Source organism: Equus caballus, chromosome 20 (genome assembly GCF_041296265.1).
Source record: "Equus caballus isolate H_3958 breed thoroughbred chromosome 20, TB-T2T, whole genome shotgun sequence".
NCBI lineage: Eukaryota > Metazoa > Chordata > Mammalia > Perissodactyla > Equidae > Equus > Equus caballus.
Genome location: NC_091703.1, coordinates 42139869 through 42152665, shown reverse-complemented (window position 1 = coordinate 42152665; position 12797 = coordinate 42139869). Strand labels below are relative to the sequence as shown.

At 55.0% G+C, this 12797-nt stretch overlaps 1 protein-coding gene across 2 annotated transcripts in view; it reads left to right on the top strand.

Moving 5' to 3' along the window:
• KCNK5 (potassium two pore domain channel subfamily K member 5) overlaps window positions 1–12529 on the top strand; it is a 39558-nt gene extending 27029 nt beyond the window's left edge. The window contains exons 1-5 of one of the 2 annotated variants that reach the window (XM_070245530.1): window positions 262–367; window positions 5542–5653; window positions 7063–7229; window positions 7433–7601; window positions 9777–12529. In XM_070245530.1, coding sequence (XP_070101631.1) covers window positions 287–367; window positions 5542–5653; window positions 7063–7229; window positions 7433–7601; window positions 9777–10636 — 1389 coding nt within the window. In that variant the 5' untranslated portion in view covers window positions 262–286 and the 3' untranslated portion in view covers window positions 10637–12529. Of the gene's footprint in view, window positions 1–261; window positions 368–5541; window positions 5654–7062; window positions 7230–7432; window positions 7602–9776 lie in introns of those variants that run through there. The other variant, XM_001500611.5, reaches the window with a different exon arrangement.
• The last annotated feature ends 268 nt before the right edge of the window (window positions 12530–12797 follow it).

Here is a 12797-nt window from a genome sequence, read left to right as displayed (position 1 = left end):
CACCGCAGCCCCACCCCTGACTAGCTGGGTGACCTTGGGCAAGTTACTTAATTAGCTCCTGTGCCTCATTTTCCTCACCTGTAAATGGGGTTAATAGTACCTATGTTATAGAGGTGTAAAGATTCAGTGGAGCTAAGTGATTTAAAGTGCTTTGATTGGTGCCTGTCATATAAGTGCTCAAACGTCAGCTACTAGTCAAATATCAACTGTTATACTCTATGAAATAAGGATTAATAAGCCATTCCCCGCCCACCTCCTAAGGTGGCTAGAGGGCTAGATAAGAGGGATGACAGGTTCTTTCTATCCTGCCCAGCACCGTGCACCTAGGACAATTAGCCTGTTTCACCTTCCACGCCAGAGGAACCAGGTAAGCTTTGATGGAATGAATTCAGGATGAATGCAGCCAGGGATGGTAAAGGACATTTGGCTCGGGTACCACAGACAGGCTGGGTGTGGTGGAGGCCAGCATCAAGGAGGGTCCTTAAGGCTCATCCTGCATAGCAGGAAGGAGCTCTGTGGTCCGTCCATGCTGCGGGAGCTGGACGGAGCCCAGGGAGTAGCTGCCATCCCTGGACAGGCTGCCCCCTGCCTTCCATTTCCCCCACCCAGCCTGATGGAGGGCAGGGCCCACCTCAGCCCCACCTGCCTGTATCAGAAGGTGGGCTTCATGTCCCAAGCCCTGGCTGTGCCCGCCTGGAACCGCCCACTTGTCAGGATGAATCTCTCCAGGAAGAGGAGGCCTGGCAGCCGCCTCTGCCTGGGAAACCCCGGATCCCCGGGGGTGAGGAGCTATCCGCGAACCCGGATTTTGTGGACAGTAGAGCCCGGGAGGGTGGGGTCAGGGCAATGGTTGCCTGAAGCCAAGGCCAGGGCATGAATCTCGCCTCCTGGAGGCCTAGCTGGAAATGCTGAGCTCGGTCAGAGTGGACGGACTGGTTCTAGGGCACTGTTTTTTCAGCTGGTGTGAAGGGGTGGAAGTTTGCACTGCCTCCTCCCTGTGGCCTTTGCGGGGAGGGGGGTATGACAGCGGCTAGGACCCAGAAGGGCCGGGTTCTCCTCCTGGCTTCATCGCTTTTAGCAATCAGACCCTAAGTTACTTACTTAACCTCTCTAAGCTGTAAATCCTCCTTTGCAAAATGGAAAAAATTATGGCATCTTCCCAGCAGGATTGTGTCCTCGTTAAATGAGCTCAGGGCATGTGAAGCACTTAGCACATCTCTCTCTGCGTGGTGAGCCCTCAGTAAATCAGAACTACTTTCTTAGGACGTGACAGAGGTGGGAGCTCCATTCAGTCCCCAGACAAGAGCCGGGCTGGAGCCGTGTACAGGATCCCCCCTCTCCTGTCACTATCCAGGGTTATGTGGAAAATGAAAATAGTGCCTTGGGTGAACTTGGGAGCCAAGTTAAAGAATCTTGTGAGTGAACAGGGGCCGCCTCCTCCCGAGAAAGCTGTTTCCCTAACCCCGGGGACAGGATGCCTTGTCTAATGGGGTGTTGGCCTGGCTCCCCCACGCCCCTCCCCCAACCCTGGGATGACCTCAGTCCTGGGTCAGCTCCTCTGTTCTGGGACACCTCCGCCTTGGCCTGTGTGACCCTGACCATAACCAGTGAGGTGTTCCCACCAGAGCCACAGCTGTACATGAGGGGAACAGGGAGCATGGACCCCAAGTTCACATCTGGACCTGTGCTCCCCAAGCCTAGCTTTCCTCACCTGTCAAGTGATGCCTGGCAGAATCGCAGGGAGAGCCAGTTAGGTAATAGGAAAGCCCCAGCAAGGGGTGTCTGACATCCTACAGCACTGAAACCCTGCTGCTCTCCCCAGCCTTGGGATGGAGCCAAGCTGATTCCCAGGCCAGCTGCTTGGGCCCCCTGGTCAGAGAGGAAGCAACAACAAGGGATGCTGGAGACCACCCAGGGGCAGGTCAAGCAGTGAAGGGAGGGGGATAGGGACCATATTGACTTGCACCCCAGCTAGAACCTGGCCCAGTTCTGCCGCTTAACCTCTCTCAGCCTCAGTTTCCTGACCTGATCAGTAGGCACAGCTCCTGCCACTGGAATGTTGTAAGGGTTAGTGGTGCTTCTAGCCCTTGGGGTGGCGAGGGGGTTGGGACCCTTCAGGATGCCCCCTTTGCCTGCCCCTCTCTGGGTGACCATGGATTGATGATGGAGGTCATGGGGAAAGTGCATAGGGCCAGAGGCTGAGGCTGCAGCTGTGCCCCAATGGGCACACCATTGGTGGGGTGAAGGGCAAGAAGCCCAACTTCTCTGCTTCAAGAGGCACACTGCCCTTGTGGGTTATCTTGTTTTGCCCACTTTTAGGTTTGATGTCTCCTTCCCACTTACTAAATGATTCCCAAATCACAGATCGCCTTGGGCAAGCCAGTGGGAGCAGTGGGAGCAGTGTTGGCATAGTGGGTGGGGCTTTGCTGTGAATTGCAGGGCATTTAGCCTTTCTGATCCCTGCCCACTTAATGCCAGCAGCGCCTCCATCATCCCCTAGAATAGGTGTGTGAGAGGACAAGGATTTCGTCCCTTCACTGCCTGTCCTTGGTGCCTGGAACAGTGCTTGGCACATACAGTGCTCCCCACTCAGGCGGCAGTTCCAGACACTTCCAGAGGGTGCTACCACCCCAGTGGAGAACCCCTGTTTCAGTCACACCTTCAGCATCCCTAATGTGCGGAGGTCACCCTTGATCGAAACACTTTTCATTATCGGGAATGGATTACTGCCAAAAGCAGTCCATTCTGAAGTAGCTCATTATCCAAAAAAGCCACACCTATCCCCTCTTGGACTTTGGCCTGCTGGTTAACATATCGTGTGAAGTCTGACACCCAGAATAGAACAGAGTGCCCCAGGTATGGCCTGACCCCACAGCAAACAGTGGGCTGTTACCTCCCAGCCTTGAATAGATAAGGTATTGACACTGCCCCAGATAGTATTTACTTTTCTTTTGGGAGCCACCTTCATATTTGTTGGCTTGTTGTCAGGTGAAACCCAAGGACTTTTCTCTTCAATCTATATTCATCTTTTCTAACCCAAAGTGTAAGACATGAAAATTTTTTTTAAAAGACAGTCATTTCTTGTTAGTTTGGGCCCATTTTCCCAGTCCAGATGATTTTGAGTCCCAAACTGCCATTACAGTGTGTTAGCCATCTTCCCAGCCCAGCCTTGTCCCCAATATTGCATCCCTGGCAGATTAGACTGGTCAGCCATCTATGTCCTTACTGTGTTGTTGATTAAAATATTGAAGAGACCAGGCCTTCGGCATGACAGTGGAGAGCTCAGGCCAGGTTGATAATGATCACTCGTTCTTGGGGTTGTTGATCTGCTTTTAAATGGACCCAAATTAATCCCAGCTTCACCCTGCTTTTCCCTGTCTTGTCCACATGAATATGTTTAAGCCCATCTGTTCAGCTGCCTTGCTGAAATCTGGATGGACTGCATTCCACCAAACTTCAAGGCTTTGCAGCCCCTTGGGAGAGGGAGATGCACTCAGCTGAGCGTGACTTGTTCTTGGTGAACCTGTGCTAGCTTATGGTGCCCATCACCTCCTCTTCTGAATGTGCCAGACTTTCTGCTGTCCCCGTTTAGAAGTCTGCAAGAGTTCAGGTTTTGGTTTCTAGAATCCACGCTTTCCATTTGTATGAGAATAGGGACAACTTCTCTTCTGACATCTTTCCTGTCCCCCCGAGATTCCATGGGGATGACCAGAAGTGGCTCTCCAGTCGCATCTTTCTCTGGTCAGTGGTGCCGTTCTCACTTAGAGGTGTTCTCGTATTGCTCGTTTCATCTGTCTTGGGCTGCGCCGCCCTTTCCACTGTACAACGGATATCTGAGATAACAAAGGCTGAGAAAGGGGAGCTCAGTGGCTCTGCCATCTCTTTACCATTAACACACAGGGTGTTAAGACTTCCTCATTCTCTTGCTTTGAACATAGATTTGGTTTTTTAGACAACCTTTTGATGGACCCTCATGTTTGTTTTAGTGCTCCTGTTAGCCTAGTCGTGTCTAAATGTCCTGGTGCTCTCATCTGTATGTGGCCTGGCCAGCTAGACAGTGGCTCCCTGAGGGCAGGGTTGAAGGCAGCTGTCCTTCCTTCCCCCTGGGCTGCTGCGCGGCCTGCAGAGAGATGCTCTGGAAATGCTGTGAGGAAGCAGGGCAGCGAGTGGTGTGGTTTGATGGCCTGTCAGATGAGCATGTCATCATGGAAAATTCTTTATAGAGTTTGCAGATCCGTTTACACGGCCCTCTGGTGCTGCTGCAAACTGCACATTCCTTCAGGATAACCCACCCTTTCTCTGTTTTCCCACCAAACTTCAGTCACACCGCGGGTGGGTTAGAACTGTGGTTTTTCTTTCTCCCTCCTGCTTCCATCCATCCCTCCTCTCTCTTCCCTCGGTCCTAGGCTCCATTTTCGTAGGGAATTTGGCTGTGTTCCTGGTCTCCTGGCTGGATGGCCCATCCTGGGGCCCTCCTTGGGGGCAGAACTGGAACCTCAGATTTACAGTAGCCCCTGGCCCCTCCTTGTGAGCCTTCATCTGGGGTCCTGGCCCTGCCATTGATGGCACAGTGAATGATGGCAGGACTGAAGGATGGGATAGAGGCAGGGTCTGGTCAGGCGGAAACAGGTTTGGCAGTGTTCCTGGACTAGATAAGGTCTGTCCTGGGGTCTCCCAGTGGACTTCCTCAGGTGGCCTCTAACCTGCTGCCCACGGTGGCTGGAAGCTCTGTGGGGACTGATAGCACGATTTTGAGTCACCCTGAAATATACACATCACCTTCTGATGATCTGTCCTGGTCCAGATCTTGAAGTTGCTCAGCCCAGGCAGAGAGAAGAAGGGCATCAAAGAAGGGAGGGAAGGGGGTCCTGTAGAGAGAGAGGACAGAGGCCCAGGCATGGGGGAAGGAGGCCAGCTGATTGGTGTACCCTCGGAGGACAGATCCAAGAGGGCACTGAGCTGACCTTTGCAGGTATCCTGACAGGGGCAATGAAGGATGTATGGGGGTCCCTTCTGGGCCAACTCTGAGCAGTGGAACACTGCTCATGGAGGGCTGAGTGCGGCAGAGGGATCCTCCTCTGTGTCTGCATCACATCTGCCCTCTTTGAGAGGCAGAATAATCTAGTGTAGTGGTTCTCAAAGTGTGGTCCCTGGACCAATAGCATCAGTATCACCAGGGAACTGGTTAGAAATGCAAATTCTTGGACCCTTTCCTGGACCTACTAAATGAGAAACTCTGGGGAGGGGGCCCAGCAGTCTGTATTTTACACAAGCTCTCCTAGTGATTCTGGCTCAGTGAGAGGGTGAACCAATTGCCTGGTTTCCTATTCTTATCAGCTGTGGGACCTTGAGCAAATCCCTTAAGCTCCCTGATCCTCTATAAAATGTTTCATCATCTATAAAATGGAGACAATAACTACCACCTTGTTATTGTGATGATTAAGTGAGAATGCTTATAAAGAGTTTAATAGAGTGTTGTCACTGAGAAAGCATCTGTAAGTCCAGCCTCCTCTCCCCGCTTCATTGTCTCTCTCTTTTTAGGTGGTATCTGATGCTGCAGGACAGGGTGTGGCCATCACAGGAAACCAGACCTTCAACAACTGGAACTGGCCCAATGCAATGATTTTTGCAGCCACGGTCATCACCACCATCGGTGAGTCCTCTGAGACCGTCAGGATACCCACTGCCATGCCCTAGCCCCCGAAACCTTACAGGAGTCCAGCTCTGGTCACACAGCTTCATGGGGGTTCAAAATCAAGCCAGTTGCAATCTGTTCTTTTGACATTTTCCTGTGGATTTAGTCAATGCTTGGTGACTGGCCATACCTGGGATAATGTCTTTCAGAAGTCCTGACCTGGGCTCTTGGAGCAGAAACGACATGGCCCAAGAGCCAGACCCATGCAGGAGGTTGAACAGGTTGTTCACTGCACAGATCCAGCCTGTGTTTGCTCACCAAGCTGGGTGTCTATTCTAGTTATCTATGGCTGCACAACCAGCAACCCCAGACGTTAGTGGCTTAAAACACAGCTTATTATCTTTTGTCATTCTGTGGTTGACTGCGTTCAGCTGGTTGGTTCTTGCTTGAGGTCTCCTGTGCAGTGGCAGTCATGGTGGCTGGGGCTGGAGTCATCTGAAAGCCCAGCTGGTAGACCTCCAATCATATGTTTGATAGTTGCTGCAGGCTGTTGGCTGGGGGCTCAGCTGGGGATGAAAACCCAGTGGCTTGGGCATCTCACAGTATGGCAGCTGGGTTACAAGAGGGAAAATCCCCAAAGTGAACATTTCAAAAGATCAAGGGGAGAAGGAGCAAGGCTTCTACCTGGCCCACCCAGCATCACTTGTGCTGTGTTCTATGGTCAGGCAAGTCACCAAAGCCCAGCTTCAGAGGAGGGGACTCAGACTCCAGCTTGACGTGAGCAGCAGTGTGCTTGCATAAGAAGGGAAGGGATTGAGAATGGCCGTTTCTGGAGACCATCTACCACAGCGCCTCCGGGCTGTCTACCCAGAGAGAGTATCTGTTTCTCATTTGCACACTGGTGCCATATGGGCTAGTGGACAACTTGCTAATGTTGGAGGCTTATCCACCTTCAGGGAGCTCCAGTCTGATGGAGGAGACATAGCCCATACCATCATAATTGCTACAAAGGATCATGAGCATAGTGTGATCAAGGGAAATTTCATTTTTTTTCTTTGCAGGGAAAGAGTTGCCCTGAGCTAACATCTGTTACCAATCTTCCTCCTTTTTTTTTTTTTTCCCCTCCCCAAAGCTCCAGTGCATGGTTGTCTATCGGGGTGGTGTAGTTCCGCAACCGGGAAATGAGCCCGGGCCGCCAAGGTGGTGAGCGTGCCGAACTTTAACTGCTAGGCCATCAGGGCTGGCTCGGAAATTTCATTTCCTAAGTACTGATATTAGATCAACAGCAAGTAATCTTAGAGGATGGGCCTCCCTCAAGCTGGGGTGTGTGTGTGTGTGTGTGTGTGTGTGTGTGATGGAGTCAGGGCACTCTGAGTCTAGGTCCCCACTATGGCCCTGTTTTCGACCTCACTTCTCTTCTTCCTCAGGCTATGGCAATGTGGCCCCTAAGACCCCCGCTGGGCGCCTCTTCTGTGTCTTCTATGGCCTCTTCGGGGTGCCGCTCTGCCTGACATGGATCAGTGCCTTGGGCAAGTTCTTCGGAGGACGCGCCAAGAGGCTGGGCCAGTTCCTCACCAAGAGAGGCGTGAGCCTGGTATGTCCCCACCCCTAGCTGCTGGGCAGAGGTGGGGGGACCCTGGCAGGTGACAGGAGGGTGGGAAGGATTCAAGAATTGGACAGAGGTGGTAGGACAGACGGCAAGAGGGCAGTTTCAGAGCCCTCTGACCACCTCCCCAGCCCTCCGGGTTTCCCCCATCTCCACCATTGTCTGACTTGGTCTCCCCGCCACCCCCTCAGCGGAAGGCGCAGATCACATGCACGGCCATCTTCATCGTGTGGGGTGTCCTGGTCCATCTGGTGATCCCTCCCTTCGTGTTCATGGTGACTGAGGAGTGGGACTACATCGAGGGCCTCTACTACTCCTTCATCACCATCTCCACCATCGGCTTTGGCGACTTCGTGGCCGGTGAGTCCTGCCCCTCTCTACCTGCTCTTTCTCTGCTTCTCCACTCTCAATTCAGCTGACCTTCTCTGGGGTCCCTCAGGCGTTCAGTGTCCTGGGCACTTACCCTACCCAGTGAGTCCTTGATCAACCCTGCCAGGTACAAGAAGAAACTAAGGCACAGAGTGACTGCAGAAGACTTCTCTCTAGTCCCCTTCCTCAGGACGTGGCTTTTCCCTCCTTTTCTTTCCATGTTTAGTGTCTCACCTCTTCCTCTCCCACTGTTCTCCCCTCTCTCCTGAGCACTAGGGGCTGGCGGTAGGGCCTTCCCCCTGCAGGGTCTGTGCCAGGGGCCCCTCCCCATCACAGAGCTGCCTGCCTTCCCTCATTCACAGGAGCTGAGGGAGCTGCCCTGGAGGCTTGGCTCCGAGGCCCGAAACTTCACTCTGCTCTTGCCACAGGCGGCTTCAAGACAAGAGAGGCTTTCTCCCCAGCTGCCTGCCCCTCGGCCGGGCCTTCCTCCCACTCCTCCCTGCCTGATCCAGGCGGGCCGCAAGAGTCTTTGGCCGCTTTGTCTGTCCGGCCCCAGCCCCTCCTGTACTAGTGCCTGTGGCCTGCGCAGCATCTCGGTTCTTAATCTTCGGACACCCCGTTTGGCAACACTGCCCAGCTGTTTGTTCCCTCAGTGCCTGCTGCCCTGCCCATTTGCCCTCGACCTCTGCTCCAGGGGCCTCTGGTCACCCCTTCCCCCTTCCTAGGGGACAGGGGCGGGTAACCAGCCTTCTGCCCCATTGTCACAGAGACTTGGAATGCTGGGAGGGGGGCCACTGAGTGGGTGGGAGGAACAGGAAAGAGCCCTAAACACTCCACTGACCCTGGCAGATCTGGGCCTGCTGTCTTGGGAGATAAATTTAGACGGAGGCACAACCCTGCCATTGTCTAAGGGACCGTGAGCCGGCTAAGAAGCCTTTGTATTGGTGGAGTACAGCAGTGTATTTAATCACACTTTCCCAGCTCCAGCAAGACACCTAACCTCAGCCTCAGTTTCCTCACCTGACAAATCAGTTTCATAAAAAAGAAATTGCACCCACCCGACAGGATAGTGGAAATCAAATGAGTGCTATGGGCTGGGCCCGGCTACATTAGTGTGAGTCCTGGTTGTCATCATACCTTGCTTGTGACCACGACCCCTGAGCAAGATTGACAGCGCCCCTCAAACGGCACCTCCTGTCTTCAGGGGGAGACACAACGGCCCTTGCATTCGGGGAGTCTCGGCTCTAATGAGGGAGTCCTTGCCCTGAGGGAGCCCCCTCTGAAGGAAGCCCCTTCCTCCAGTCCCTTTTCCAAGTTGCTCCCAGTTGGGAGGCAGAGGGGACAGGATACATAAGACAGATGAACATGCCTGGAGGTGTAAAGTTAAACAAGAAATCTCAGCTAATCCTGGAGTGTAGGAGAGCAATCGTTGCTGTGTGGGGTGGCCCGGGAGGGCTCCCTGGAGCAGGCGTTGGGAGCCTTGCCTCAGAGGAGGGATATGTGAAGTGGGCAGAGCCCTCCGGCCGCAGGAAGAGCCAGTTTGAGGAGGTCAGAAACAGGAAGTCAGGAGGCAGGCCAGACCCCACTGAAGGAAAATCGAGGCTGCCCAGAAAATTTCCTGCTGGACCAGTGCTCACAGACGGTTGGCCCAACCGCCGGTTTCGTTCATATTGAACCAGTGAGTTCATCCCCACCCAGGAGGGTGCTGGCCACCCTCTCACTTAGCTTCCATCCTGGTTTTAACTGAACTGTAACATAAACACCAACAAAGCGCACAGAGCAGCCAGGTGGAGGTGAACGCTTGAGACGCAAACATTCGTGAACTATTTCCTGACCTGTGTGTTGGCTCCATTACTGGCCTTCCCAAAGCCCCTCCCCTTGAACCTCCCTCACCCCAGGGAGTCACTCTCCTGACCTTTCACAGAGGAGGAAACTGAGGCTCAGGCAGGTTGGGGACTGCCATAGGCACATCAGTGACTGGGCCAAGGCCCTTTAGCACAGTGGGGCAGTCCGGGTTCTAGAACAGGCCTCCCTTCCTTCTCAGTGTGTCCCCTTCTGCGTCCTAGCACTGTGCCCACTCTTAGACAACACAGCTCTGGCCTTCGTGTGTTTCCGGGTCCCCGCTGACCACCTCCTGACCCTCTGGGCTCCCCGTCTTGTCCTCAGGTGTGAACCCAAGCGCCAACTACCACGCCCTATACCGCTACTTCGTGGAGCTGTGGATCTACCTGGGGCTGGCCTGGCTGTCCCTCTTTGTCAACTGGAAGGTGAGCATGTTTGTGGAGGTCCACAAGGCCATTAAGAAGCGGCGGCGGCGGCGGAAGGAGTCCTTCGAGAGCTCGCCACACTCCAGAAAGACCCTGCAGATGACCGGGAGCGCAGGGTCCAAGGATGTCAACATCTTCAGCTTCCTGTCCAAAAAGGAGGAAACCTACAATGACCTCATCAAGCAGATCGGGAAGAAGGCCATGAAGACAGGTGGGGGTGGGGAGAGGGTCCCAGGGCTGGGGCCTCAGGGGGTTGGGCTGCCAGCCCTCCCCACCTCCCTGGCCCCCCTGGTGGTCTACTCCAAGAACCGGGTGCCCACCTTGGAAGAGGTGACTCAGACACTAAGGAGCAAAGGCCACGTGTCACGGACCCCCAGTGAGGAGGCCGGGGCAGGGCCCCCTGAGGATGGCACCCCCACCTCCGAGGTGTTCATTAACCAGCTGGACCGCATCAGCGAGGAGGGTGAGCCGTGGGACGCACAGGACTATCACCCACTCATCTTCCAGAATGCCAGCATCACCTTCGTGAATGAGGAGACCGGCCTCTCAGATGAGGAGACGTCCAAGTCCTCGCTGGAGGACAACCTGGCCGGGGAAGAGAGGCCCCAGGAGGGTCCCAAGGCCGAGGTGCCCCTGAACCTGGGCGAGTTCCCCTCGTCAGATGAGTCCACTTTCACCAGCACCGAGTCGGAGCTCTCTGTGCCTTACGAGCAGCTTATGAATGAGTACAATAAAGCAGATGGCTCCAAAGGCACATGAGGCGAGGCCGCTCCCCACCCCGCCTTCGATGGCTTCTGTTCCCCTCATCCTGGGGCAGCCTACGATGGCTGGGACCCCTGGCCCTTGGGGGGGGCGGCCCTGGAACTGGGAGGGGGCACCAGGGGCCTTCCTCACCTTGCATCCTCTCTGATCAAACATGGCATGCGCCCAGGACAGGGCCTCTGTTCTCCAGCTGAACAGGCACCCTGGCCATGGGAGGCATCTGTCCTGAGCACGGTTGGTGGATTTTTGGTGGTTCAAAGACATGTGTGGACTGGCAGGACAGACCCTGAGAAGACCTGCACCTGCGTGGGTCTTCACCCAGTCATTCGGTTGAGAATGTCACACGGTTCTCTTAGGCGGGGGCTCAGCCATTTGAGCTCACCAGTATTAATGAGCTCCTTCTGTGTGGCCAGCACTGAGAGAGGCACTTCCCAGAGAGAGGGAGGGCAGTGAGAGACCTGGGAGCTGTGGCGTGCGGGGCCGGCCCTGAGCTCCTCAGTAGTGGCAGGGCCCTGCCTGGGGGCCCGCGTTTCCCCATCCCTAGTCCCACCTGTCTGCCTGCCTGTCAGGCCCCTACCCAAACCTCAGTAGGGAAGGGGCTGCCTAAGGGGAGGGAGAGAGGAGACAGCGGGCTGGCGGGCTGAAACACTTCTGATACAGAGGACCCAGAGCAAGTCCTGACTGGGGCCCAGGGTCCTAGTCGTCCTTGATTTACTGGGACAGCCCAGAGCCAGTGCCGAGTCTCAGACACCCTTTGGCCAAGTGATGGGAGACGAAGGCTTTCTGCCCCCTGGGAGTGGTGGGGGGAAGAGCGTAACAGGCCGTGGCCACTGAGGCTGGGGCTCCTGGAGCTGGAAGCCAGGGAGCCACAGGAGTGCGCACAGCTTGGGCGCCTTCTGCCCCCACCCTCCCCGCCCCGATGGCCTCATTCCCTGCGTCCAGAACAGGGACCTCCCTGCTCCCCAGGTTGCTCTTGGCTCACAGCCGGGAATGGCCAAGTATGTGAATTGAGCTCCCTCCAGCTACTGTTGGGTGTGTGTGTGTGTGTGTGTGTGTGTGAGAGAGAGAGAGAGAGAGAGAGAGAGAGAGAGAGAGAGAAAGGAAAGGATTTGTGGCAGGGGAGCAAAAGATAATGTGAAACTGTACACAGCTTGTTTCTGGTGAGGGACTGGCGGAACTGGGTGTGCCTGAGTTCTGAGTTCTTGTGTTCTCCACAGTGCGCACCCTAGGGCCACCCACTCTGTCCTGCATGTTTTGTTATTTTTTGCATAAACTGCTGTTTTGTGTACCTGGCATCTGTTGGCTTCAGAGCCAGAGGGGAGAAAAGGTGTCAGAGTTGAGTCCCAGGGATTGGGATATTCCGTGTTCACCCTCCACCCCCAGCTTCGTTGGCCTTTCTCGGGGGACCTCAGCCAGGGTCATGATGTCAAGAGTTCCCACCAGAGTCGGGGAGGGGGCCCTGCTCAGCAGGTGAGCAGAGTGGGGGAGGGGCATCGGTCGCAGGCGGCTGATGCTGGGCAGGAGGCAAGTGACCACTCTTGACCCAGACGCCCTGTCTGCCTCTCAGCTCCCTCGCCAATACTGTGGGGCCAAATGGGGCCAGAACCCCACCCACCTCCCGCCAACATGTGAAGACGGTGATGGGCTTGTGTGTCCACTCCCCCACTCATCCTGTACCCAAGGGGCGTGCTGACCCAGCAGCGGTGCGGTGAGGAGCGGCGTCTGTCCTTCTGTGAAATGCTTTACCGAGCTCATCTTTATTTCCTCACCCCACCTTGCTGGGGTGTCGCTGGCTGTCCTGGAATCGTACACACTGTATGTACATAGTGGCAAGGATGTCAAATGTAATTTATTTTAATGTTTTTACAATAAAACATGAGATGGACAGGCCATCCTGGTGTGTGCTGTGGGGATGACGGGGAGGGTGCTGGGAGGGCAAGGTGTGGGGACAGTCTGGGAGCGTCGGGGCAGGGAGGACTGGGGACAGCCTGAGGGTCAAGAAGAGAAGTGAGGTGATCTGGAAGGGAGAAAAAAAATGAAAGTGGTGAAGAGGTGGAGGAAGGGCTGGCCACTTAAGATGAGGTAGTCAGAACAGGCTTCTTGGAGGAGGTGACAGTGAACAGGTCCAAATGTGGATAGGGGAGGAGCACTGTAGAAA